The sequence below is a fragment of the Phalaenopsis equestris genome, unplaced genomic scaffold (genome assembly GCF_001263595.1).
Source record: "Phalaenopsis equestris unplaced genomic scaffold, ASM126359v1 Scaffold000002, whole genome shotgun sequence".
Taxonomy (NCBI): domain Eukaryota; kingdom Viridiplantae; phylum Streptophyta; class Magnoliopsida; order Asparagales; family Orchidaceae; genus Phalaenopsis; species Phalaenopsis equestris.
Window position 1 is genome coordinate 69,949,218 of NW_018164444.1, and position 27,219 is coordinate 69,976,436.

General features: G+C 33.1%; 1 protein-coding gene across 1 annotated transcript in view; it reads left to right on the forward strand.

The window, feature by feature from the left end:
* Nucleotides 1-15,907, forward strand: part of LOC110032605 (ABC transporter G family member 44-like) — a 24,575-nt gene extending 8,668 nt beyond the window's left edge. The window contains exons 10-24 of the mRNA XM_020736281.1: nucleotides 8,859-9,140; nucleotides 9,462-9,778; nucleotides 9,883-10,043; nucleotides 12,055-12,158; nucleotides 12,252-12,408; nucleotides 12,478-12,567; nucleotides 12,673-12,806; nucleotides 12,913-13,242; nucleotides 13,320-13,610; nucleotides 13,709-13,792; nucleotides 13,957-14,090; nucleotides 14,171-14,398; nucleotides 14,720-14,891; nucleotides 14,971-15,225; nucleotides 15,638-15,907. Of these exons, the coding sequence (XP_020591940.1) occupies nucleotides 8,859-9,140; nucleotides 9,462-9,778; nucleotides 9,883-10,043; nucleotides 12,055-12,158; nucleotides 12,252-12,408; nucleotides 12,478-12,567; nucleotides 12,673-12,806; nucleotides 12,913-13,242; nucleotides 13,320-13,610; nucleotides 13,709-13,792; nucleotides 13,957-14,090; nucleotides 14,171-14,398; nucleotides 14,720-14,891; nucleotides 14,971-15,225; nucleotides 15,638-15,907 (3,009 nt within the window). The remainder of the gene's footprint in view (nucleotides 1-8,858; nucleotides 9,141-9,461; nucleotides 9,779-9,882; nucleotides 10,044-12,054; nucleotides 12,159-12,251; nucleotides 12,409-12,477; nucleotides 12,568-12,672; nucleotides 12,807-12,912; nucleotides 13,243-13,319; nucleotides 13,611-13,708; nucleotides 13,793-13,956; nucleotides 14,091-14,170; nucleotides 14,399-14,719; nucleotides 14,892-14,970; nucleotides 15,226-15,637) is intronic.
* The last annotated feature ends 11,312 nt before the right edge of the window (nucleotides 15,908-27,219 follow it).

Consider the following 27,219-nt stretch of genomic DNA (forward strand, 5'->3'; position numbering starts at 1 on the left):
TATATATATATATATATATCAAAGTCAAATTTATCGGATATAACGTGAGTGACGAACGATGAATGTGATATCAGATAGATTAGGGGCATGATATATTGATAATCTTGAAGTTATTTGAATTATCATTCATTCGTAGGATGAACTTTGGCACTGAGTTTAAAATATCAAAATTGCCCAATAATGGCCGCTCAACAAAGATGACTGAAAACGGATGCAGTGATGCATGAATCATGTCCAAACTGTTTCCATTGTCGTTGAAGCTGTCCGAATGTTGTGTGTTTGTACAACGTTGATGCATCGGGACACCAAAAGTAACACCCATTTTGGTTAAACCCCCATATGTGAATCACCAAACATTTTATCTTTATATTGGGGCTTTTCGACATTAGATTTTTATATTGAGATTTAACTGACATACTATAATATTCTCCTGATAAAGTTTTGTCTTTTCGTTTAGACCTTTTGGTTATAAACTCTTGGGTTGAGATTCAAGTGTCATACTTCGATGCTCACCATATAGAGTTTAATTTCTATTGGAACCTTTCGACAACAGACTCTTGAATTGAAATTGATAGGTCATACCCTAATGCTTACTAGCACAATGTGTTTTTTTTGTTGGGTCTTTCCGACAACAGATTCTTAGATTAAGATCTAAGGATCATATTGTGATATTCACCAGACATTATTTACTTAAGTTTATGAATAACTATTATAAATAAGATTAATTTAGCTTTTTATTTTTTATTTATCCTTTTTTCTTTTCTAAACTGTTATTATAATAGTTATATGACTAGTCAAAGATGGAAAGAGAAACCTTCCTTGGCGGAGTTGTTAAAAATTCTTGGTCTCCAAAAATTCATGCCTCGGACTCTCTCATTGAGTTGAGAGTTTTTTTATTTTGGTATTCAGGGTCAAATTTATATAAGGTAGGTTGGATTGTTGATAAGACACTATCTTGAGGTTTTGACATTATTTTGTGAGCTAGTCATTAAGTAATGAATATTCATCGTGCAGTAGCAGCAGAATTAGAGTTTGAATTATAAAAGTTATCACCTTGAGTTTAAAGAGGATGGTGGGGAAATGATGATAATTCTGATAAATATCCTGTGATTCCATCATCTCTGGTCATTGTTGTCTCTATTTACTTTGTCAAAGGACATACTAACCTTACTGAAATATCCTTATCTTTTTATTAGATGTAGATCTGAGGTGAATGTTTGTCTAAGGGGACAAATTTAATTTGACCTTATTTAATAAAAGGTTTTTTATCAATCAATTATATCATTATGGTTCACAAATCAAAGGATAGAAAACTGTTAGGGAACATACAAGCTACAGTTATGACCGTGATATAATGGTCTCATTTGATAGTAAACCATTCGGTCAAAGGACTCTGATCATGACCTCTATTTTTGTTGAAGCCGTTGGGCCAAATCACGGGGACGGAGGATTTGAGCCTCTTCCTTACTAGTCTGAGATTGTTTCGAGTGTAAATATAATAATATAATTAATGTGATATTTCGTTCTTTGTGAGTTGAAGTTAATAAAAATTTTTCACCCCCGACAAATTTTTACGGAGGGTGAGTGACATTTGCTTTAAATATTTTAAGTGATGAGTATTAATTTAAATATTTTTATTGGTTTGTTTGAAGCCTTTAGGTGATTGATTTTAATTCCATTGTTTTAGGCTGTTATTTTGAAAACTTGATTTGAAATTTGATTTAAGAGTTGACCTCACTTGTTGAGATTTTTAGTGAACAGGACATCATCGAGGATTTGATCATTTGATTTGAACCTTATCAACTCTGTCCCATTTATAGAGGACTATGTTTGAAAGGGACGTGATTGAATCCAAGTCTTGTCAACTCTGTCTTGTCTACAGAGGATTGTGTTCATAGAATTATATCAATTGAATTCATTCAAATTTCTTGAAATTTGATTTTGAAAATAGACCGGTCCGATTGAAATTATCTATCAATTCAACTATCTTCGAGGTTTAGATTAATTGATTTGAACCCCCGTCGATTTTACTTCTTTTTTGTAAAAAAATCAGGCTTAATATGAACATATATTTGTATATGAACATATATTTGTATATGAAACTCAACTCTATCACGCATATAGAAGATCAAATTCGTATATATATATATATATATATATATATATATATTATATGTATGTATTGATTTTTTTCCAATTCCACTTTGAAATTTAATTTCTTAAGATCGATCACTCTGGTTAAAATCTTCTATCAATATTGACATCATTGGAGATTTGATCATATGATTTCAACCTTGTTTACTTTAATTCTTGCTTGTAATGGATCGAGCTTAATATTGATATATGATTGTATATGAACTTTGTCAACTTTGTCTTGCTTACAGAGGATCGAGTTTAGTAATTATAATAGTTTAATATATTTTGATATTTATTGAAACTTAATTTTGAAAATAGACCCATTCGATTGAAATTTTTTATCAACTCGACTATCATTAGACTAATGAACATTTGAAACACTTATGCTTATAATTTATTTGACATTTGACACTTTAATATTTTTGAAATAATATCCTTATCAACTTTAGTTTTTACCAGGAGGAGGATTGAATTAGGTGATTTGAATTTATAAATTTTTATACATATTATCTGTATATTATTGAAATTGCTAGTCTCATTGATTTTAGTTTTTAAGAGGAGGATAAGACTAGTTGAGTGAGACTTACAACCCTATCCTCTAAACAAGGCGGCCTAATTGAGAGTGTGTAGCTTGATTATCTTGAATTTGATTTTTAAAACAAGAGGGTTCTTTAATTTAGAATAATCATATATTTTTTGAAATAATTTGACGCACTTCTCATAATAAGAATTATTTGAGTGAAAATTTAACCTTAACCTGCACAACAATCTCAGGTCATTTAAAATTTAAACACTTGTTAATTAATGGAGCACATGCAAGTGTATTAATATTAATTTTGAGGTAACCCGTACAATATTCTCGAACCAAGTATTTGAGCACTCTATATACTTGTTGGAGCACATGCGGGCATATGATTTTAAAGTTGCCCTCATATTTTATTATATTCAAACTATACATTTTACATGAATCTTGGCACATATACATGATCATAATATTTTATGCACTTCAAAATATAACATGATGCTTGATGCATTTGCAATATCTAGTTACATATTTAAAAATATTTGCACATATTTTGGACAAATGCATTGGAGTTGGAAAATGTTTTGAAATATAAATGCAAATGTTGATATGAAATGAAATTTATTCATCTTTCTTATATATTGTTAAAATAAATGTATCTAACTTAAAATCACACTCACACAGTCACCTGAAAAGATTATAGTGCGATTGCACAAAGCCTATGGCATTGCATTTAATTTGAGCACTACTTTAAACCCATGAAATTCTTCAAATCTTTAAAAGCTTGTGCTAATTTGATCTCAATTGTGTGCACAAAAAAATCACATTTTTGACTATTTCAAAAGACCGTCTTTTGTCTGCTTGTGAATTCAAATTGCAGATTCGGTGGCAAAATTATCTGAAATTTTAGACATTTGACTTTTTATATGTTGGCTTTTTAAAAGAGTTCAATTAAAAATTTTATTCAATTTTTTGAATGAACTTTTGAATCTCATATTTAATCATTTTTGTATCCGACTTTCATCATTATATTATACTGCACATAATATGTGTTTTATTTTAAACATTCATTTTATGATTTACATTTTATTTATTTTATATTAATGTCCAATAGTCTAAATAATCCAAAATTTAAGTCATTTTTTTCCAATTTAAAAAACGTTCATATTTTTAAACTAATCTACATTTTAACTAATTTGCAAGTTCAAATTCACATAAAGTTTTGGCAATCTCTCGGTGTCTACTCCTGTTAGGGGGCATTAGAGAGAGTAACAGTTTGTCCAATTCTTAAAAGACTCATTGGTCAGTGTAGTGAGACACTATGACTAAGAGATAAAATATTCTTTTAACTTACCAGTCATAGAAGAGTAAGTATTGTAAAATTAACCTTCAAAAAGCTAAAATTTAAGCATGCATTTCTTTGAGCTGGTACTTGACTATCCCTGAACCGTATTTAATTCCCTAACAGATGTTCGAGTTTCCCATAACAAAAACTTAAAAATTCCTTTGCTTTTATAAAATAATTGTTCGAACCAATATTCAATTTTTCTGAACAATACGTAATTTTTTTGACATGTACTCAAATTTTTTCGCACGAGTATTTTAAAATCTTTTGCTTTTATAAAAATTTTCCCAAAAGAATACTGAAATCTTCTTTAACGATAATTAATGATCTGGATAGTTACTCAAATTTTCTCGAGCAGTTTTTTTAAAATCTTGTTCGCTTTTTATATCTAAAAATCGTTGAAAGTGTTGACAATTAGGAGATGATGAAATAAAAATAATTTTTTTTTGTGATTTCATTTTTAATATATATATATATATATAGTTATGGGACTATTTGATATCGTGTTGGCAAATGCTGAGAAATATTTTGGGTGACTAGCTTTTTGAAAAGGTGGTTATAAAGTTGTGTAGAAAATAACTTTTTACAAAGTTACGATTGGAAACATAAATTTATATTTTCTTCCAAAAATTTAGACAGTGTCACAACATTTTATGAGGTCGGGTTGAAAAAAATAACTTTGCACCATAGAAATTTCTATAAAGAAGCAAGAAAATAATTCTTTAAACAAAACTAAGATGACCATCTAAAACGCGAAGATGGTGAAAGTTGTCCCAAACAGATCCGAAAGGGATTTCACGACTTAAGTAAAAGCAAGAGTTGCTTAGGTTCGAGTTTGTGCAGGGAAGAATAAGATTGGTTGCGGCTTTTTGAACGAAGAATAAGGGGGTGTTTTGGGGCAGTAACTATTTTTGAAGATGCTATATTTTTTTAAGAAATAGTTGTGAAGCAATTTTTTGAAGAAACGACTGTAAAGTTGCTTTCTGTTGAAGCAGTTGTGAGCTGCTTTCTAGGGAAACAATTTCATATCTGAATAAGTGCAATTTTCAAAGTAATTACCGCAGAATAACAAAAATAGGTTTAGCATTAAAGAAAACATGTTAGGAGTCCAAATTTCTCGAATACATCAATTTTGGACAATCTTTTCATACTTTAAACAATAATAATAAAACCCACAAAATAACCAACAAGACTATAACAATGTTCGTCTTTAAGTCCATACAATCAAGTTTTTGAATTAATTCTTTGTCCACAACATCTCCTATCACTTGATCAGTATTTGGAGTGAACTTATTTGTATCATCAACACAACAAAAATACCTGCTATTTTCACGTGTCTATTTCTGGGACAACAATAAAATCTTCTCCCATTGCTGTCATCCCTTTTTTATGTGTATTCAGAACACTGCGTATTACAGCGACAGTACATAGCTTTTAATGCACTAGATGATCTTGAACTCATTTCTCCTGTGATTATAATACATTATGTCTTTAATTGATAAAATAGATTAGATATGCAATAGAAAGTGGTGCATAAATATAGAAAGTAAACATATACGAATCCTTAATAAATTTGAAATAGTAAACATCTATAAGAAGACATTACAAAATGCTACATAAATACACTCCATAAATTAACTAAAGCATATGTAATCTCCTCTCAACTGGATCATCTTCTAAATATCCTCCCCTACAAATATGTTGAAGTCACTTACCATAGTTTTTATCGGGCAATAATTGTCCAGCCCGATGTTTGAATACTTACATAGTCATGCATGTTGGATCTTCATCTAAGACCCTGAAATCAATATCGTCCCGAGATGAATGCCTCCTTATAAAATTATGTAGCATTATTATTGCAACAACTATCTTTACCTATTTTTTGAAGGAATATGTGGGTATATCTTGAAGTATGACCTACTTCTTTCATAGACCGAATGCTCTCTCGATACCACTCAGTAATGCGAGTGTTTTTGTTGAGTAAATCATTCCTTCTTCTAATCACTTGAATGTTGTGCTCAAAATCAGAAAGTTGGTACCTTGTATTGGGGAAGGGTTTTAAGAAACCTTGTTGACAAGATAATATTTTCTTGAATAATAACATCATTAATACATATCCTCAGATCAAATGCTTCATATACAATCATGAATATACTTATTTGATGGAGACATTAGAAATTTGTATTCACATCACGGGGTTGTAAATTTAAATATTTGACCATCATCAACAGTTTCTTCCCATCCAACCATCTGAATGTAAAATAATTTGAAATCACAAACTGCTAAGATATTTTGGTAGCAACTACACACAGTCGGATATATGCAATCTTATCATTATTACCAACACGTGCATCGACACGTGTTGTCAATTACTCTGATCCATTTCTATTTAAAAATTCATGAAAACATTATTTTTTATTGTAAAATACTACAAAAATAGATATAAATATTGATACCTTGAGAAAAGACATATATCTTGCATCACTACTGTTGAATCTAATCTGTCTGGGAGACACGGCCAAGGAATAGAGCACGCTAAAAAGGAAGAAATCAAAGAGTTGAGTCGTGAACAGTAAAATTGCGTAACCTTTATTCTTGAAATGAACCTCTATTTATAGGAATGAGAGATGTACAATTACATAATATACCCCTAGTACACGGAGGTATGATGGGGTTTTTTTTTGTTTATACATAAATGTGGCCTAGGGGTCCAGGGATGTCCGGTCGAAAAGGGCGATATATTTTATACATAAATGTGGCCTAGGGGTCCAGGGATGTCTGGTCGAAAAGGGCGATATATTTTACCTGAATTAAATCTTTATTTTTCTTTTATCTTTGGTTAATTTATACATATATTTTTCATTCTATTCAATATCTAATTTATTATAAAGATCACCAAAAACAGAATTTTTAGTATCACAAATTATTCTCTTAGAATTCTTATGGGCCACCTTATATTTTTTTTCAATTCTCTAGACTTTTACATTTAAACCAATATTTATAACATAATTTCTTATACTTTATCTTTTCTTGCGCTTTATAATACAACCACCAACTATTTTTTTTGTATAAAAAGTTTTCAATTTTATCCTCCAAGTATATGTTTTTTCACCTGTTTAATAGTGTTTGTTATGTTATCCCACATAGAATTAACTTATTTATAAACACCTCAAATCTTAAAATTCTGAAGTTTATTTATAAAAATAATTTTATTTATTTATCTAGGTGTCTCTATCTAATTCTATGACAATATTTTATTGTATTATTTATCTTATAATTTCTCATCTTAAAATCTAGAACTAATAATTGATGTTAAGTACTTAAATTTTCACTTGGAATGCCCTTACAATTCTTACATTCTCGACGACCTATTTTTCTCATAAGAAAATAATCAATTTGTGTTTTATTAGATTCTTTCTTTTAAGTAATAATATATCAATATTTTTTCTTAAATAAAATATCAACAATAATAGAATCATACGTTAAAACAATATCTAATATGTTTCTACATGTTTCATTACTCACTTCAAAACCGTAGTCACCATGAATATTTTTAAAATAATATTTTTAAAATCTTCTACCACTCTACTAACATGTCCATTTAAATCTCCTCCAATAAAAATTCTTTCTTTAAGAGGTATTATTTGTATTAATTCTTCTAGGACATTCCAAATTTTTTCTTTGAAACCTATTTTTATATCAACTTGAAAAGCATAAGCACTCATAATATTAAAAATCTTAGTATTGACAAAAATTTTTAGGACTATAATTTATCTCTAATTCTTTAGTTGTTACAACATTATCTTTATAAATTTTATCTTAGAGTCCTATCTGAATAATAAAGTTAAAACATAAGCTATCAATCTCGTTAGCTTTTTCTCCAATCAATTTAGTTTCTTGAGTGCATAAGATATTTATCTTCTTGTGAATCATAATATCTACTAATTTTGTTAATTTACTTATGAGAGTGTCTATATTTTAAGATCCTATCCTAATAACAACAAATTGGAGGGATGAAGAACTGCATAGCTTTCGGTTCTTGCAGCTCAGGTTGACGACACAAGAAGAAGATACAAGAGATGGGCTCAAATTGAGGAGCAGGGAAATTAGGAGTTTTGGAGCTCCTTATATTCTGCGATCTCCCGTTGCTTTTCCCAAGCACAGAAGAAATGAAAGTTGGCAGTTTGAAGGTCTATGTATGATGCAAGTTCGTCGTTGTCTTCACAGCTGGCCTTATCCGTGACTATGTTCGATGAGAGCTTTTGGCATAGGTTTCGTGTGATTCCTTCTGGGGCTTGCGAACACGAAGAGAAAGATGGAGTTTTTGTCCAAAGATTTCTGTCATGCATTTTTTAGGAGTATTTATGAATAGTTTCAAATAAGGACCATAACGAAAAGGAGTGTGGGATATTAGAATTTTACTTTAATTTAATTTCCTTTTTTTATTTAGTTCTTACCGTCAACAGTACCCGCTCTACTTTCTCTCTATTTTCTTGAGATTATGAGATGCAAAACCATTTTTAAATTTAAAAATTTATTTATAGTGATAACAAATAATGAGTTTTGAGAAATAGAATGTCATAAAAATCCCACAAAATTTTACATGAACTCTTGGAGTCATAAAAAATCTCACAAAATTTCTCAAAACCAAATAGATGATCTCATGAAGATATTTACATCAATACATTATCTTCAAATATTCAATAGCCTTTAAAATTTTATTACTCAAAAAATTTCCTTGAAGGGTTGATTCGATCACTCCTTTTAAAGATTAATATTTATAGAAATTTGGCTTAACAATTCCAGCGTATACATATATTTTAACACAAGCTAATTGTTTGCTTATGTTCTCAGGTGAATTCTATGAAAGATCAAAAACAATATTGGGCACGAAATGATAAACCTTATGTCTATGTGACCGTTGAGGAATTCGCAAAAGCTTTTTCCTCATTTCATGTACGGAAAAATCTTCAAAAAGAGCTATCTGTTTCCTTTGATAGGAGCAAGAGCCACCCTGCTGCTTTAAAAACCTTCAAGTTTGGTGTTAGTAGAATTGAACTACTGAAAACCTGTACTGAAAGAGAGCTGATTCAAATGAAGAGAATATTCTTTGTTTATGTATTTAGAGCTTTTGAAGTAAGACAACACCTCTTTAGATAAGATCTAGGAAAATTTACTTACCTAGCACGCAATTCTTTTGTATTAACAGATCTCACACCTATACTTTCATATTTACACCTAGCATTTTGTTCATTTAAACTTATGCATGATGAGGTGTATTCCACTTTTAAAAAGTGATAATAATGCTATTTTTTATATGATATTAAAGATTTGACTGCTATTTGTGTAAATATGAAAGTTTACGTGTGAGATATGTAAATAAATAAGAACTGTGTGCTATTTAGTAAATACTTCAAACCACAAATCAAATTCGTGCTTCATTTTCTTTGCTTTCAGGTCATGCTTATGGCAATTATAGTGATGTCACTCTTCTGGAAGACAGAAATGCCTCACAGATCTACGGATGATGGACAGATTTACATTGGAGCGCTCTTTTTCTCGATTTTCATTTCCTTGTTTTATGGTTTCTCGGAGCTTACTTTAACCATTCTTAAATTACCTGTCTATTTTAAGCAAAGGGACAATAACTTTTATCCAGCATGGGCGTTTGCATTACCGACTTGGATCTTAAACCTACCATTTTCATGCCTTGAAGTAGCCATTTGGGTGCTTCTCACTTACTTCACCGTAGGGTATGATTTAAGTTTAGAAAGGTTAGAAATGTTTAAATTAACTTGAACTTCCATGTTTTATCAGAGCATTTAGTTTTGGCGGGTCCTATTTTTTTCTTTTTCTTTTTTTTTTCTTTTTTCTGTAGGTTTTTCAAACATTACCTTCTGCTGCTTCTTATAAATCAAATGGCTTCAGGATTGTTTCGCTTGATTGCAGTAGTGGGAAGAACACTAGTTTTTGCCAACGTATTGGCAGGCTTCACATTCTTGGTGATTCTGGTGTTGGGTGGATTCTTAATTTCACACGGTTCGTTTCTCACCAGCTCATAAATTTAAATTTCTATATTTTAGGTGTGAAAATGTATGGTATAACCAAGTAAGTCATTTTCATTGTGTTTGTGATATTCAACTTAAGTTAGAGCTGTGTTATTGTTTTATCAAGATCGTCTAAATTTTTGTTCATCTCTATATAACAATCTTATTAAAAATAATTTTTTCTTACTCAGTTATTTCAAAAAAAATTCTTATTTTTAGGAAAGAGTTGGAGCCATGTAATATAATTGTCTTTTTTCTTGTGTGTGTGTGTATAAACACCGTCATTACCAGTCCCAAGCCCGGATGTGAAAAGTGGAGTGTTGCATTAGGTAGTCGACAGCCAGTGTAAAACATGTCGAAATAAAATCATAACATGAATTCTTTTGAACATTGTATAAGTTATTTTAAAAACTAAAAAACTAAAAAGATGCCTGAGGATTTGAGAGTTTCTTGGCTTAAAAACTCTTTATTATTATTTTTAAAACTAAAAAGATGTCTGAGGAGTGGAGGAAAAGTATTTAGGAATTAAGTTGATTGAATAAAGGGGTGTGTCATACTTTTAAATTATGGGAGAGGGTAATTAAACATAGGTTAGGACGTATTACAAAGATTTCTCATAAGTAATTTGGATTTATTCTACTATGGAAGCTATAGGTATTTTAAGCTATACAATTATTGAGAGATTTGATGGAAAGAAACAAAAGAATGAGGATCTACATATAATTTTTGTTCTACATTTGATTTTTATTTATTTAGAAAAAGCTTACGATAAGGTTCCAAGAGATATCCTTTGGAGAGTTATTGATGAAGTTCTTAAGAGAGTTCTAGAAATGAAAGGTATTCATACGAAATATACTTTAAGTCATTAAAGATATGTAAACTAGAGCTATTACTTATGTTTGAACTTAAGGAGGATTGACCAATTTTTTTCCTATTTCTGTTGGATTATATCAGGGATCGGCTTTAAGCCCATATCTTTTTGCTTTAGTTATGGATGGTCTTACTGGACATTTACAGGAGGATGTACCTTGTTGTATGTTCTTTGCTAATGATATCCTTCTTGTGGATAAAACTAGAGAAAAAGTTCAGGAAAACTGTAATTATGGAGGTCTACATTGGAGTCTAAAGGCCTTCGTTTGAGTAGAACTAAAACTGAATTCTTGGAATATAATTTTAGTAGTAGTAACTCTAGTGACATAGTTGTAATTATGGCTGATCAAATCATTAAAAGGTGTGAATATTTAAGATATCTCAGATTTATTATTCAAAGTGATGGTGATATAGATGGGGATGTTATTATAGTAGAATTCAAGCTACATAAGAAGCTAAACAAAATGAGTCAATGATATCTAAGGTATTGGTTTGAATCATACTCAAAACTTATTCAAGCAATTGTAGAATTATAAGATGGTGGTGAGGCTCTATGTCACTGAATGTTGGCCTTTAAAAGAGAAGCATAATACTTAGTTAAGTGTTGTCGAGATGAGAATGATTAGGTGGATGAGTGGCTTTACACTTAGAGACAAAATGTGAAATGAATATCTTCGTGATAGGGTTGGTGTAGCTCTAGTGACGGAAAAAAATAGAGAGAGTCGTCTTAGATGATTTGGTCACATTAAACGTCGACCATTTGATGATCTGATTAGGAAAGTAGATGTTTTAGATTCGACTTATGTTAAGAAAGTCAGAGGTAGATCCATGAAGACTTGGGCTTATTGTATAAAAAATGGTCTTAATTTATTAGAACTATATGAAAATGACACTAAATAGGACGCAATGGAGAAAAAAAATTCATGTAGCCTACCCCACGTAGTGGGATTAAGGCTTTGTTGTTGTTGTTGTTGTTGATGTTGATGTTGTGAAAGCACACCAATTTGTGGTTATATATATATATATATATATATATATTTTGAATTTATTTATTGATAGATATTGGTTGTACCATCATTTTACCATGTGTTATAATAGCAATTTCTTAACAACAATGCCTCTTCATTTGGCAGGGAATGTGAAGAAATGGTGGTTATGGGCTTATTGGGCATCACCAGTAATGTACTCACAAAATGCTATTTCAGTAAACGAGTTCTTAGGCAAGAGTTGGAGCCATGTAATATATTTGTCTATTAACAAGTCATATAATTTCATAGTAGTGCGAGGTATTATGGAAATGGTATGACCATGGTTCTTGAATTTGCTGTAGATTTTACCTGGAACAAATGAAACACTTGGAATAACTATCTTAAAGTCTCGAGGAATATTTCCGGAAGCAAATTGGTATTGGATTGGTGTTGGAGCTTTGCTTGGATATGTTCTCCTATTCAACTTTCTTTTCATTGTTGCTCTCTCTAATCTCAAACGTAAGAATTTTCATGCTCAACAGTAATCATATAATGCAGCTAAATCACACTCTTTTTTTTAATTTATAGCACTTGGGAAGCACCGATCAACTATTACTGAGGAGACTTTGATAGAGAAACAGAAGAGCATATTTGGAAAATCAACGCTGCAATCAAGAGGTAGGAACTCCTCCAGTTACAAGTCTAAATAAGTACTTATTTTAACAAATCTATATTACAGTAGTGTTCTTGGAAAAAATAAAAACTTATCATGATTTCATGTAGATGAAAAAACAAGAATGTTAAGGGCAGGAAGTGCTAGAATTCCTAATTCAGATGAAAGGGAAGGAATGGTGCTTCCATTTTTACCACGTTGCATCACATTTGACAATATAAGATATTCAGTGGACATGCCAAAGGTAAATTATAATCTAAAAACTTGATAACTATGTGCATATGAGTGTTAGCATATCAAATTAATGTGTAAACAACTATTGATATCAAATAATATGAACAAATTTAAAGGAAATGAGATCTCCTGGAGCTGAGGATAGGTTGGTTCTTCTAAAAGGCGTTAGTGGTTGTTTTAGGCCAGGAGTGCTTACTGCTCTAATGGGTGTTAGTGGAGCAGGAAAGACTACTCTTATGGATGTACTCGCAGGTAGGAAGACCAGAGGATATACAGAGGGAACCATCACCATTTCAGGATATCCCAAGAAGCAAGAAACCTTTGCTCGTGTTTTAGGATATTGCGAACAAGATGACATCCACTCTCCATATGTGACAGTTTATGAATCCCTTATTTATTCTGCGTGGCTTCGTCTTCCTCCCGAAATTGATTCAGTGACTAGAAAAGTGAGCAAAATATATAGCTATATATTCTCTTCATTTCAGCAATATAAATATTTTTCTCTTAATGTTTTGGATATTAGATGTTTGTTAATGAGGTGATGGATCTTGTTGAGATGAGAACATCACAAGGTGCATTGGTTGGATTGCCTGGAACATCTGGATTATCGACCGAGCAACGTAAGAGATTAACCATTGCCGTTGAGCTCGTTGCAAATCCTTCAATAATATTCATGGATGAGCCAACCTCCGGGCTTGACGCTAGGTCGGCTGCTATTGTAATGAGAGCTGTTAGAAACACGGTTGACACAGGAAGGACGGTGGTGTGCACAATTCACCAACCGAGTATCGAAATATTTGAATCCTTTGATGAGGCGAGTTGTCATATTTAATGAATATGTTTTATAATGTCATTTATGAATATCTTATACAATAAATTTCATTAAGTTCATATTTAGTTTTTCAATTACAGCTCTTACTGATGAAGTTAGGAGGTGAAGAGATATATTATGGACCACTGGGGAACAGTTCTCATCAACTTACAAACTATTTTGAGGTAATAAAAATACTTTTTTTTCTTATATATAAATGTTTGGCTTCAAAATTTGATGAAAATGTCTTGCAACACAGTAAGTGTATTGCGTCTGGAGTTAAGATTAGCTAGAGATATTCAAATGTTTTGTATTTATGCGTTTATTACTGTGCTATTTAATTATCCAGAGCATTCAAGGCGTCACGAAAATAAAGGATGGCTGCAATCCTGCAACTTGGATGTTGGAAGTTACAACATCATCACAGGAAGAAGTATTAGGTGTCAATTTCAATGAAATTTACAAGAACTCTGAATTGTACCAGTAAAGCATCTGTCTAATCCTTCATCTAGTTCAAAGTGATGCTCGTCACAAATCCATGTTTCTTAACTAATGTTTTGCAGGAGGAACAAAGCATTAATTATGGAACTAAGCCAACCGTCTTTTGGATCAAGTGATTTATGTTTTCCAACAAAATATTCGCAGCCCTTCCTAACACAATGTATTGCATGCTTATGGAAACACAACTTGTCATATTGGAGGAATCCTATCTATTCTGCTGTGAGATTTTTTTTCACCATTACGATAGCCTTGATGTTTGGTTCAATGTTCTGGAATCTTGGTAGTAAAAAGTAAGTTCACAAATATATTCTATCTTGGAAGATTTACATACATACCACTCAATTCCTATGTATTTACATTTAATTTTTACACACATGCTACTTTACTTATGAATGTAAAGGTGTATTTCACTTTTTAAATGTTCGACTGGCGGTGTTTTTGATGTGATATGGATGCTTTGCGTGGTATAAATGTAAAAGGTAAAATTTAGGTGTTACATATGTAACTACATCGCAATTGGGTGGCATACGCATAAATTCCCCTTTTTTCTTAAACTTACATTAAATTGGTTATAGCGACGCTAGTTATATTCACATATGATTTGGTTGCAGAGACACAGAACAGGATCTGTTAAACGTTATGGGCTCAATGTTTGGAACTGTATTTTTCATGGGGGCTTCATACTCTATTGGAGTACAACCAGTTGTTGCTATTGAGCGCACTGCCTTCTATAGAGAAAGAGCTGCTGGAATGTATTCAGCATTTCCTTACGCTTTTGGACAAGTATGACACTTTATTACCTTCCTCTTTGTGTCATTTAGAACTTAAAGAGTACTAACATTTCTAATATTGCAATTTTCAGATTGCAGTTGAGCTACCATATATCTTCGTTCAATCTCTAATGTATTGCACTATTGTCTATTCGATGATTGGGTTTGAGTGGACGACAACAAAATTCTTATGGTACTTCTACTTCACATATTTCACGTTGTTGTATTATACGTATTATGGCATGTTAGCTGCCGGCTTGACGCCAAACGACACCGTTGCTTCCATTTTCTCGTCTTTTTTCTATGAAATGTGGAGCCTTTTCTCGGGATTTATCATTTCCAAGACCGTAAGTTCAAACTTCGCCAATGCTTATTTGATTTCTTGTAATAGAAAATATTTAGTAGAATGAAATGATTTTGCATGCAATATTTTGCTTACAGATTTCAAAATTAATGTAGACTTCTTGCATGTAATAAAATGATAGGATCTAGGAAATTTAAACATTTTATATCTACAAATGATTAAATTCAAGATAATTCTATTCGGAATATGATTCTGGTTTCTCTCTTTTGTTTATGAAAAGTAATCATCATATTTGAGTGATTGGAGGATTATATAGTATTTTTTTAAAATATGCTACCACTAACAAAAGTCATCATATTTCAATCAATTGATGGAATATAGTTATTTTTTTTATTTTAAATATGCTTTCTATATATTTTTATTAATTATATTTGTTGTTTTCGTTTGGTTTGCAGGCGATGCCAATTTGGTGGAGTTGGTTTTATTGTTGGTTCTATTGGGTCTGTCCATTCTCATGGACTCTATATGGTTTGTTTGTATCACAATATGGAAATGACCATAATTTGCTTGACACAAAACAGACCGTGGCAGAGTTCCTTAGTGATTACTTTGGATTTAAGCAAGATTTTTTGTTGGTGGTGGCAGTTATGGTAGTCTTCTTTGCAATCTTATTTGCTTCCTTATTTGGTTTTGCAATCAAAATTCTAAATTTCCAAAACAGATGATGGCTTTTTGTAGTGAAAAGAAAGTAATTGTGTAATCGTAACATGAAATCTCAAAGTCATTGTTATATAATATATTCTCTTAATTGAGAATATATTCTTTCAAGTTCTCTCTTTTTTTTTTTTTTTTTTTCAAAATTTAGTTGTTTGGATTTGATTATATATATGCATATATTCACAGCGAATATCATAAAGTATTTATCATCATATTCACACTCAAATCTCACACTAGTAAGATCGTGGTTGAGTTCTTCGTTCATGCGGTTTGGTCTAACAATTCTAAAAAAAGTAGCGGTTACGATCTGAGCATTCTAACCGAGTGGTTGTTGTCTAATGATATCATTATATGCGATCAAAATCATAGCTCATATGTTTCTTAATGGTTGTCTATTATTTGAGTTTTGAATCATAAGCTACATTTGATTAACACAATGCCTCCTATTAGCTAAGGTCCCTTAATTTGACCCTTTAGCCAAACATTTACGCCAAATCTACAAGTGTCATTTGTATCAGTTGCTGACAAGAGTCATTCAGTTAGGTTAGGTTGACTATCTTCTATAAATAAGCAAACCAAAGTTCATGATAACCGAGGATGAAAAGATGTGGAGCGGGTTTGTCATCATTCCCCTACAACCAACTTTAAAGTCAAGGTGGTAAATTATATAACCTAACTCCTAACTCTACTGCCACAATATGTTGAGTATTAAATTCTTAATAACTAGTCTTTATTGAAAGTGCTCTCCCATCATTGAGAGGTGTAAGTGATCGTAGGAGCTTACGCCTAAGGGAAAACTCGAACCCTAGATCAAAAAAATCCTCCCAAAATAAGGTTAAAATCTCTAGGTAGTGTCTTATCTACAATCTAATCGGTTTTTTGAAATTTTGACTTATAACATAAATGCAAAGCTCTCACAACGAGAGTCAAGGGCACAAATTTTGGAGCCTACGGGTTTCTAGAGATTTCACGGAGAAGCTTCTCTTTCCATTTTTAGCTAGTAATATAATCAAGATATTAACAACTTAAAGATAATAATTAAAATTTAAATTAAAGTTAAATTATTTAATTTATTGAAATTCCTCATAAATTTGAGTAAATGTGTTGTTTAAAGTTGGGGCTTGACCCTTAAATCTTAGTAGATGAGTCAGCCACCGTAAGATCCCAATAAATGATATACTATATCAAGTGAACATCAAGATATGGCTCGTAGTTTTTAATCTAAAAATCTACCACTAAAAAGTCCCAACCAAAAAAAAAAAAAACAAATTTACTATGGTGAGCATCAAAGCATGGCACTTGAATTTCAATCTAGAAGTTTGCTACTGAAACGTCCCAATAGAAAGACAAAGTCTCTCTTGTGAGCATTAGATTATGGCACGAAAATATCAATCTAAGAGTTTGTTACTGAAAAATCCCAACTAGCAGACAATTTATTTGTTTAACATCAGAGTTTGAAACTTGAATCACAATTCAAGTGCCTGCTACTAAAAGGTCCCATCAAAAAAATAAACTCTATTTGGTTAGCTTGGGGTGTGATACTGAAGTTCTAAATCTAAGTTTTCACTATTGAAGGTTTCAATAGTGAACCATGTATGCTTGAAAATCACTGTTATTACTAGCATAATTTCACTTTTACAGGTTAAATATTATAATCTATGGGGTTCAATTTTAGAAATCAGTTGAAGTTTGATTCTTAAAGAAAATATTTCTGATGGCAATTGCTATAGTTGATGACACCCTACAAAGTCTAATTTTGAAAAGAGAAATAGTTTGTTATAAGAAATTCTACTATGCATGGTCACTATCCAGCTTGATGTTCAAAGATTTCCATTGCTAATGATAGGGATACTATTGTGTTTGTTCGGAGCTATTTCAGGAGATCTCATTTTGTTAAAGTACATGCAAGTTGTACATTTCATATTGTTCCTCAAAGAATATCCTAGTTGTGAAAATAATTATAATTGGATAAAAAATTTTATTAGTGTTTGTGAATATGACTACTTGCATATTCAACTTCTTGCATTAAGAAGACACAATATTGAATCTTCCTGATCAAAAGGAAAACTATCTAGAAGGCAAATGAGAATGAGAAATATTGAATCAAGGGCTCAACAACTATTGCTTAAGCAAATGTTCGTTCAATAAGCTCTAGTCCCAAAAGTGAGTAATCTTACCCACAACTAATTCAAAAAATCCAAAATGGATTAAAAGGGAACATTTCTATTGGTGTCAATAAGCAATCTTTTTGGGTCAACAATATAAAGTTATTACTACTAAAAATAAGTAGCCTGAAACTTCATTTGCTATAGAGCACACAAGATTTTCAAAGTTATCAAATAAATGACTTAAGAAAGAGAAGTTGTTAAATAATTATGGTGATTAAGAGCAATAAAGCTCTAATGTTCTAATCACGAAGTTGCTATCTTCCATTTGTGATAATAGCTCACGATTTATAAAGTTGAAATGATCAGAGAGATTAGTGTGACATCTAATTTATACTCTTTGAGATTTTTCATTAACAAGATCGTTCAAAGATGAATTTTGAAAAAGGTTGTTTGATGAATCTCTTAAAGGTCGACAACTTGAAAAGCTTACTAAAGGACTTCAATATCAACAAGCTCTGAACTCACCGGCGGAGAGATTATCATAATAGTAGGATGTGCTTTCAGTTATTCCTCAATCTCTAATACATAAAAAACAACAAGATAAAGGTATGTCATTAACTCCAACGTGTGAAGAGATTATCAAATTTAAGATGAAAGAGAAAATTTTGAGTAGGTATCAAATCTAAGAAAATTTAATCATGGTGGTGAGAATACTTGTCATTCTATATCAAAAAATTGATGTGAGCAATTGATATTACAAATCAATGAGTGAATGCAAAAAATTCTCTCATTTCATTTGGGTTGATATCATGCTTTAGGCGAATGTCCTCAAAACATTTCATACTTTTGTAGTTGCTGATGTAAGACGAGGGGCATTTCTTAGTTTAATTGGTTCGACACCATCCTCTAAATTGAGATCCCAAAAAATTCTCAATCTACTCTATTATTATTATTATTATTATTTTTTATTATTATTTTTTTTTGATATTATTATTATTATTATTATTATTTATTATTATTTTTTTTTTTTTTTTTTGTTGCAAGACAAGTGGCCCTCTTAAGTATTTGGATCAACATTCTCAACGTCTAAATTTGCAAATATATCTACCAAATATTGGCAAGGGGTCCAATTATTCAAAGAGACACTAAGCTTTAAGTTAAGAGCTTATCATTTAGAAGACTTTAATCATCTGGGTTGACATCAAACTTAACGTCGAGATCCTCATATACATCTCTCAAATATTGATACCACCCTTTTGCCAAGTAAGAGGATCATCATTTAAGGTAGCACTAAGTTCTAAGTCAAGAACTTCTTCTCTAGAAGTCTTTAATTATTTGGGCCCACATCAAAATTAAGATCCATCTAGCACTACAAATGCTAATTTGTTAATCATCAAAGTCGACGTCGTGCTAAATGCCAAGATCCTCCCTCTTTGGTGGTACTCTGACAAACTTCCTCGAGTGTTTGCTTATTCTATGGCCTTCCTTCTCCTTCTTGTGATCTGAAAGTTTTTTATTTTTATTTTATTTTTAATGTGTGTCTATTTTACTATATTTTATTATTTATGTGAAAATAAATTGAAATTTGACCCGAACTCAACCTTAGTCGAACCCAACATAGCCCAAACCTAACCCAACCTGACCCAAACTCAACCTAGCCCAAACCTAACCTAGCCTAAGCCCATCCTAGCCCAAACCCAACCTACTAATCTTCTATTGTTGAATATTTTAATATTATTACTTGAGTGTGAATAACTCTAGAATATTACCTCATCCAATTTATGATAAAAATTAGCCTTTTTTATTATTTATAAAAAAGCATTTACTAATAAAAAGATATAAGGGAGATAAATTAGACTTTCTACCCCCTTGGAAGCATACATTTCCTAAAATATAAGTCAATGCTTCACATAATTGATTGCAAAATTAATATTACTAATCTGGATTAAAAAACATTCAAGTTGTATTAAATTAACATGGAATATGACACCTCTAATACAATCTAATTTTTTTATTCTTATTATTCCAATTTGTTGAGATGTCCAAGAGCTAAAATTTATATTTAATTTTAAATTTTTTTTTCTAAATGTTTTAAAATTATCAAATTTAAACTCAACTTCATTGTCATTATGAATTAAGAAAATTAAGTAATTTGGAATCTTCTGCATTCATAAATCAGAAGCTATGAATTCATCAGAAGAATCTTTCTTATGATGGCATAAAAGAGTCACTTATTTCATGAAGAAGGTTCATTTGGAGATGTTTTAAGCATTTGATAGAAATATTTTCACTGATTTTGTCCATATCTAACACATAAATATTATCATTATAAAATTATTTTAAAAGTATTTTATCATTTAGCTAAGAAAAACATGAAGATGATAAATGTTTTATTTTAAGCTTTTATTATAAAGTTGCCATATAGTTTATTGACAATGCTCAATTCATTATCACAAAAAAAAAGTTCTTAGCAACATTTCCATTATTGATTGATTAGTATTATTGCCTAGTTTAAAAATATTTTATCATTTAGCTCAAAGGAAGATAATTTTATTCATCTCACTGGTGCGAAAGAAGAACCTATTGATCGACTGCTACACATGACGGGACAACAACGTGAAAGAAGATCATGTTACTTGTTTGTTACACAAGACGAGAATGGTTTTATTTTGTACCGCAACACGAAAGAATATCTCCTTGCTCGTCTGCTACGCGGAATGAGACGAGTTTCTCCCCCACCGCCATGTGAAAGAAGATTCATTTGCGCATCTGCTATGCAGAACGAGACGACTTTCTCTTGCATCGCAGTGCGAAAGAAGATTCAATTGCTCGTATGCTATGCAGGACGTGGACGACGTTCTCATGCACAACAACATGAAACTGGATCCCGTCGATGGCTTGCTACGCAGGTCGATGACTACTTGCTTCATCTGAGAATCTCATATCACCTGCTAGACAGAGCTAGGGACTTCATTTTCACTCTCTACTTTTTGGCTTCTATTTGTAGACACATGACTAATTCTACCATTAAAAACTTCATAAACTAAAAAAAAAAAGTTATATTTGCATTCATTATCCTCCTTCCACATTCCACCTTCGAGCTTTTAGCATTTCATCTTATAGCATTCCAACTTCCTCATTCCAAATTAAAAGTAAAGAAAATGAAAGGTTCAATAAATGAGTATGTTATTTTGACCCCCAATTATTGAACTAAGGTAAAAGTGCACTTTTGTAATTTGGTACCGCTCACCTATCACATCTGACTTATCGCTCACCTACCTCCCACCTACCACTCTCTTGCTTCTATAAATAGAGAGGGTGTGAGGCTTAGGAGAGCAAGGGAAGAGATCTTAAGCTACCACAAAGGAGGAGAGAATAGCTAGAGAGCTAGAGAGGAGGAGAGCATCTTGAGGCCTTGTATCAAGGTGTCGCTTGAGAGGGAGGTCGTAGAAGGAAGATGAGGGCTCATCTCTATGTATAAGCTATGTATTCTCCATTTCTTTTGCCTTAGTGAAATATTTGATTGATTCACTCCCGTGGACGTAGATCCAGTTGGATCGAACTACGTAAACGATCTGTGTTTGCTTGTGTTCTTTCCGCACATATCTCAGAACAATTGGCGCCGTCTGTGGGAAGATTCATAATTCTTTGCTAGAGGTGTCCGCGTAAAGGTGTTCGCGGCCAGCGACAAAGAAGAGGAGTTCGGCATTCACGAACAGAGGAGCAAACGGATCGCGTAGCAGGCAACCAAATTGCGTCAGATTCAGTGAGCAGTGGAAGCTTTGATCGACTAGATTCGCACTGCAGGTTGTGCGTTTCGGCGAGACAGAGGAGAAACAGTCCGCGAGCGAGGGCCGAAAATTTGCGACAGGGCTGCCAGCAGAGGATTTCGGAGCAAGAGTTCGGCCTTTCGAGCAGCTCGGCCAGAGGGAAGAGGTGGAGATCGCGCAGAGAACGGTTCGGGGAGTTCCCTGTTCGGGAGTTGGCGAAGCAGGAGGACCTGAGCAGTTTGGCGACGCGCGGCGGCTCTGGAGAGGCAGTTTTTCTCGTGTGAGAGGCAGAGGAGGAATTCCTGATTTGTTCCGCTGGACGTAGAGGAGTGTCTGCGGGAAGGAGGCGCGAGCACAAAACAGGAAGTTTTCTCCGATGAACAGGTGTGATCTCTGCCAGAAGGGATCGGAGCTCTCCGTTCGGTTGGCGAAGGCAGTGGAGTTCACGGGGAGAAGGTAAGAAATTTGGTGAGAATTTCTTGGACAGCAAGACGTTAAAAGGAAGGTTTCGGCTGAAAACTTTTGGTTGTTATAGAATAGTACAACATTTTGGTGATTTCAGCCTAGTTCTTGGAATGACAGTAGGTAGAATTCATTGGAAGAAATCCTAGCCACGACAATGAGTTCCGCCAAATTCGACACTGAGAAATTTAACGGGAAGAACAACTTCGGCCTATGGAGAGTAAAGATGAGAGATCTATTGCTTCAGCAGGGTGTTGCAGAAGTCTTACAAGGGTCGGCGACATTGCCGGCCGACGTGACTGAGAAGGAGAAGATCAACATACTGGACAAGACCCACAATTTGATAATCCTGAGCTTAAGCGACAAAGTTCCGAGGGAGGTGTCGAGGGAGACAACGACTCAAGCACTTTGGGCCAAACTCGAGGTACTCTACCTAACAAAGTCTTTGGCTAATAGGCTCTTTCTGAAGCAAAAAATGCATGAAAATTGATGACAAATCCGTCTCAGAGCAGATCGACGAGTTCAACAAGATCATCGACGACCTCGAGAACATCGACGTGAAGATGGACGATGATATGGACGATGAGGAAAGACACTACTGTTGTTAAACTCTATTCCTAAGAGCTACAAGCATTTCAAGGATGCGATGCTCTATGGAAGGGTGCAAACTATTACTCTGGAGGAGATTCAATCTCTGATTAGAGCCAAAGAACTTCAGAGGAAGCATGACAGGGACAAGGAAGTCAGCGGAGACAATCTTATTGTCAGAGGAAGATCGGACGGGAAAGATTCAAGAAATTGTCAGTACATATCAAGGTCAAGTAAGGATGGCAGGAATCAGTCATCAAGGGGATCTTTCAAGATCTTTCAAGTGCATTATTGTCACAAGGACGGTCATTTCAAGAGGAACTGCCCAGACAGGAAGAATAAGTACCAAGAAGAGCCAAAAGAATCAGGAGAAGCAAGCGTAGCCTCTGATGACTACAATTCTGCTAAGGCGCTGGTGATCACAGAATCTGAATCCAGTGAGGAGTGGATCCTCAACTCAGGGTGTTCTTTCCACATGTGTCCTCACAAAGATTGGTTCAAGACACTGCAACAGAAAAATGATGGGTCTGTTCTTCTGGGAGACAGTAAAGCTCACAGGGTTGTTGGAAATGGATCAATCAGGATAAGGATGTTTGATGGAGTTGAACGAGTACTGAAAAATGTCTTGTACGTACATGAGGTCAAAACAAATTTGATTTCTTTAGATACGCTGGAGTCAAGAGGATGCTCGTTTAAGGCAGAGAATGACTGCATCTGAGTAACCAAAGACCCTCGTGTCGTCATACAAGGAGTCAGGAAAAATGGGCTGTACTCTCTTATTAGAAGAACCGTGATTGTTAAGTCCATGTACTGTTTGGACTTAGCAAACTCAAGCAAGGGCTGAGGGCCCCTCAGGGGCCAGGTGGAGGGAATCTTTACCTCGAAGCTTCTCAATTGAGGGTCAATGTGGAGAATTGTTATTTTGACCCTCAATTATTGAACTAAGGTAAAAGAGCACTTTTGTTATGTGGTACCACTCACCTACCACATCTCACCTACCGCTCACCTACCACTCTCTTGCTTCTATAAATAGAGAGGGTGTGAGGCTTAGGAGAGCAAGGGAAGAGATCTTAAGCTACCACAAAGGAGGAGAGAATAGCTAGAGAGCTAGAGAGGAGGAGAGCATCTTGAGGCCTTGTATCAAGGTGTCGCTTGAGATGGAGGCCATAGAAGGAAGATGATGGCTCATCTCTATGTATAAGCTATGTATTCTTCATTTCTTTTGCCTTAGTGAACTATTTGATTGATTCTCTCTCGTGGACGTAGATCCAGTTGAATCGAACCACGTAAACGATCTGTGTTTGATTGTGTTCTTTGCGCTTTATTTTTATGTCAGGAAGTACATATCTCACAACATAGTATTTAAAAAGAATATATGAAAAATCAAATTTCGCCGACTCCAGCGCTCCCGATTCCCTTGTCCGACATTTGGCTTTTTCCGTCGGCGACTCTGATTCCGGCATTCCCAATTCTGTCGGCAGTAGAGTCCAGGAAAAATTAAAAACAAAAATTCACTTACGCAACACCCAATTGTTCTCTACTTCAAGGCTATGTTTTGCATGGGAACCCACTCCAATCACCTAGCACAAGCTGAGTTTCTCTTCTTCATTGTATGCTTATTTTATTACTATAATAAGCTAAACGGTAATAATATATATTTTTAGATAATGAAATTGGTCTTGCTCGAAAAAAGAGACCACTCAATTCTAACATTATTAAAATACTCAAATGTTTATCAAACGTCGTTTAATTAAAGGAAACTTTCGGGATTGTCAGATCAAAGTGGTTTATATTCATGCTTTAATTGCAACCGGAACTAAATATATAGAGTATTTTCTCTCTCATGAGAGGGGGAGAGAGCTTGATGTTTTAAGAAGATGCTGAAATTCAACATCGCTTTTGTCGTCACCGACCACCGTCGGCCGTCGACCACCACCTGTTGGTCGCTGCTGATCACTATTGGTCGTTGTTTGTTTCTTGCTACAAGTTTATCCGTACATTAACATTGTAACTTGGAAGACATTCTAACTCTTTCTCACATGTGGGACAAGAGTTTGTACTCGTAATCTTCGGTTTATAGTATAACACTTCAGCTGAATTTGGCCCCGTGATTTTCCCCTTTTACGGTATTTTACATAAAAATTTCTAGTGTCACTATTAGTTGTTTTATCTCTTCTGAGTGTGTTAAATTCTCATGCAATGCTATTATGATAATCAATTACTCTACTATCATGAATCTTCTAGCACGCATCAATAACAAAAAACTTGGAAGATAAAAGTAGAATTCAGATGTTTGATATGAGAATATATTGGAATTGGGTGTATTAAGTTATAAGCTAGTCACTAATCCGTTATTTTGAAACATTCTCGTTGACCAAAACAAAAATTGGAGCAACTTTGATATATATATATATATATATATCAAAGTTTACTATTATGCTATAAATGCATAATTTGAGTTCACTTGAATTCATATCTAATCATGTTTGATGTCATCTAATTGTCTTATCAAGGAGAAAACATTACGTTCGAAGTCCGGACGTAAGCAACTTCCAAACAACGGGTGTGGTACACCCGAAATCTTTTTTTTTTCTTCTGGTATATCGTGTCCATTGTCCGAACGCTGCTTGCATCCAGTCCCTGAATGCAATATTTTTTGTTCATCAAGATACTTCATTTGAATTGGAGTATAGGTAATTAAATATATGAAACACTAGATTATAACGTGCATTGATGTTTATGTTTGATGAAGATATTATTTTGGGGGAGGGATCAAAATTTATGTATATATTATACATAAAATTTAATATTTATATTAATGACATTTGGCGGCAAAGCATATGCATGAGGAGGTATTTTTTTAGTCTTAAAAAACATCTAATAGGTATATTTTTTTGTAATATTTAAAATTTTGAGTGTTATGCATGTAAATATGAAATTTTTTTGTGTTAGATATGTAAATATATAAGAATTATGTGGTATGTATGTTAATGTCGATTATCTTAACATATCATGTATTGAACGGAGACATTAAGTATTTTATTTTGCATTTTTTAAATATGTAATACTCATTACTTAATATTAATTTATTGTTTGAAAGTTATGTTCTAATATAAAAAATTCAAATGCTTCGAAATAAAATTTGGCTTTTTTTTTCCTTTTATGATGGATGCAACCATGAATGTGGAATCGGACGGAATTGTTCGGCGAAGTCTTTTTCTGTGAATTTTTTCGTATATCAAAAATATGTCAGCGTTGCTCCTAAGAGATATAATGATCCGGAGGAAAATAATACGTCTGAAGAGGGCTCATCGTCATAAGACTAGAAGTCCGCTAATTTAACCCGATACGTCCACTCGAGCCAAAACGAAAGGCCGATCGAGCCATGAAAAGGATAAAAACATGACCGAGTGATCTGAGCCTAACCTTTCGAGCTGAAATGAGATAAATTAATAGGCTTTCGAGTCAACCACTATGAGAGAGTCGACCTAATGCAGTAGCCTATCTTTCGGTAGGCCCGATCTGAGAAAAGACGCAGTTGCTCAATATCATTCATCCTTCAAAGAATCCTCATTATGGATCAAGGACTAATAATGCATCGAAAGATTTTATAGATCTTTTAGGCTCTCTTCATTGATGAAAAAAAAATTATCTATTGAGTTATGGTGATTCACAATCTGGTCAACAGTCTAATCACGTTCTGCCAATAGGAGCACCTCATCTAGGAATCATGGGTAGGTTGCGACACGCACCAGGTGTTGTGAAGTACAAGTGGCTCACGCAAGTATACATGAAGTATCAATAGAGTCGGGTTTAGAGTCCGGTTATCGATCGCACAGGGAACAAGACGAATTCTAAGGAAAAGTTATAGCATACATTTGTCAATCCTAGCCTGAAAAGTTTGATTTGCAGGTTCAATTTTTAAAACTTGTTCTAAAGTTATGAAAAACAAGTTCGTCCTAACAAGCAAAAAGATTACTTAAAGGATTCAAGGTTTGGGGTATATATATATATATATATATATATATAGATATAAGAATCAAAAGATCATCTAAGGAGCTAATTTCGATGTAATAGGAAAGATTTGGGTGGTATATATGCAAATGCCATAAATTGTTTAGAGGCATTTACATACATACCACCTCAATTTGACTTTTTACATTCATATCACTTAGTTCATATCACAATTACAAGTAAATGTTATTATTTTGACTTTTAAAAAGAGAAATGGGCATTTTTCTATGTTGGTCAGATTGCATGAGTGGTATATATGTAAATCTTTCAGTTTTTTGCCGTTACATTTATAATATTATGCAAATTTTCCCATTTATATCATTATCATAGCACTAAATTAATCAATATATATATATATATATATATATATATGAGAAG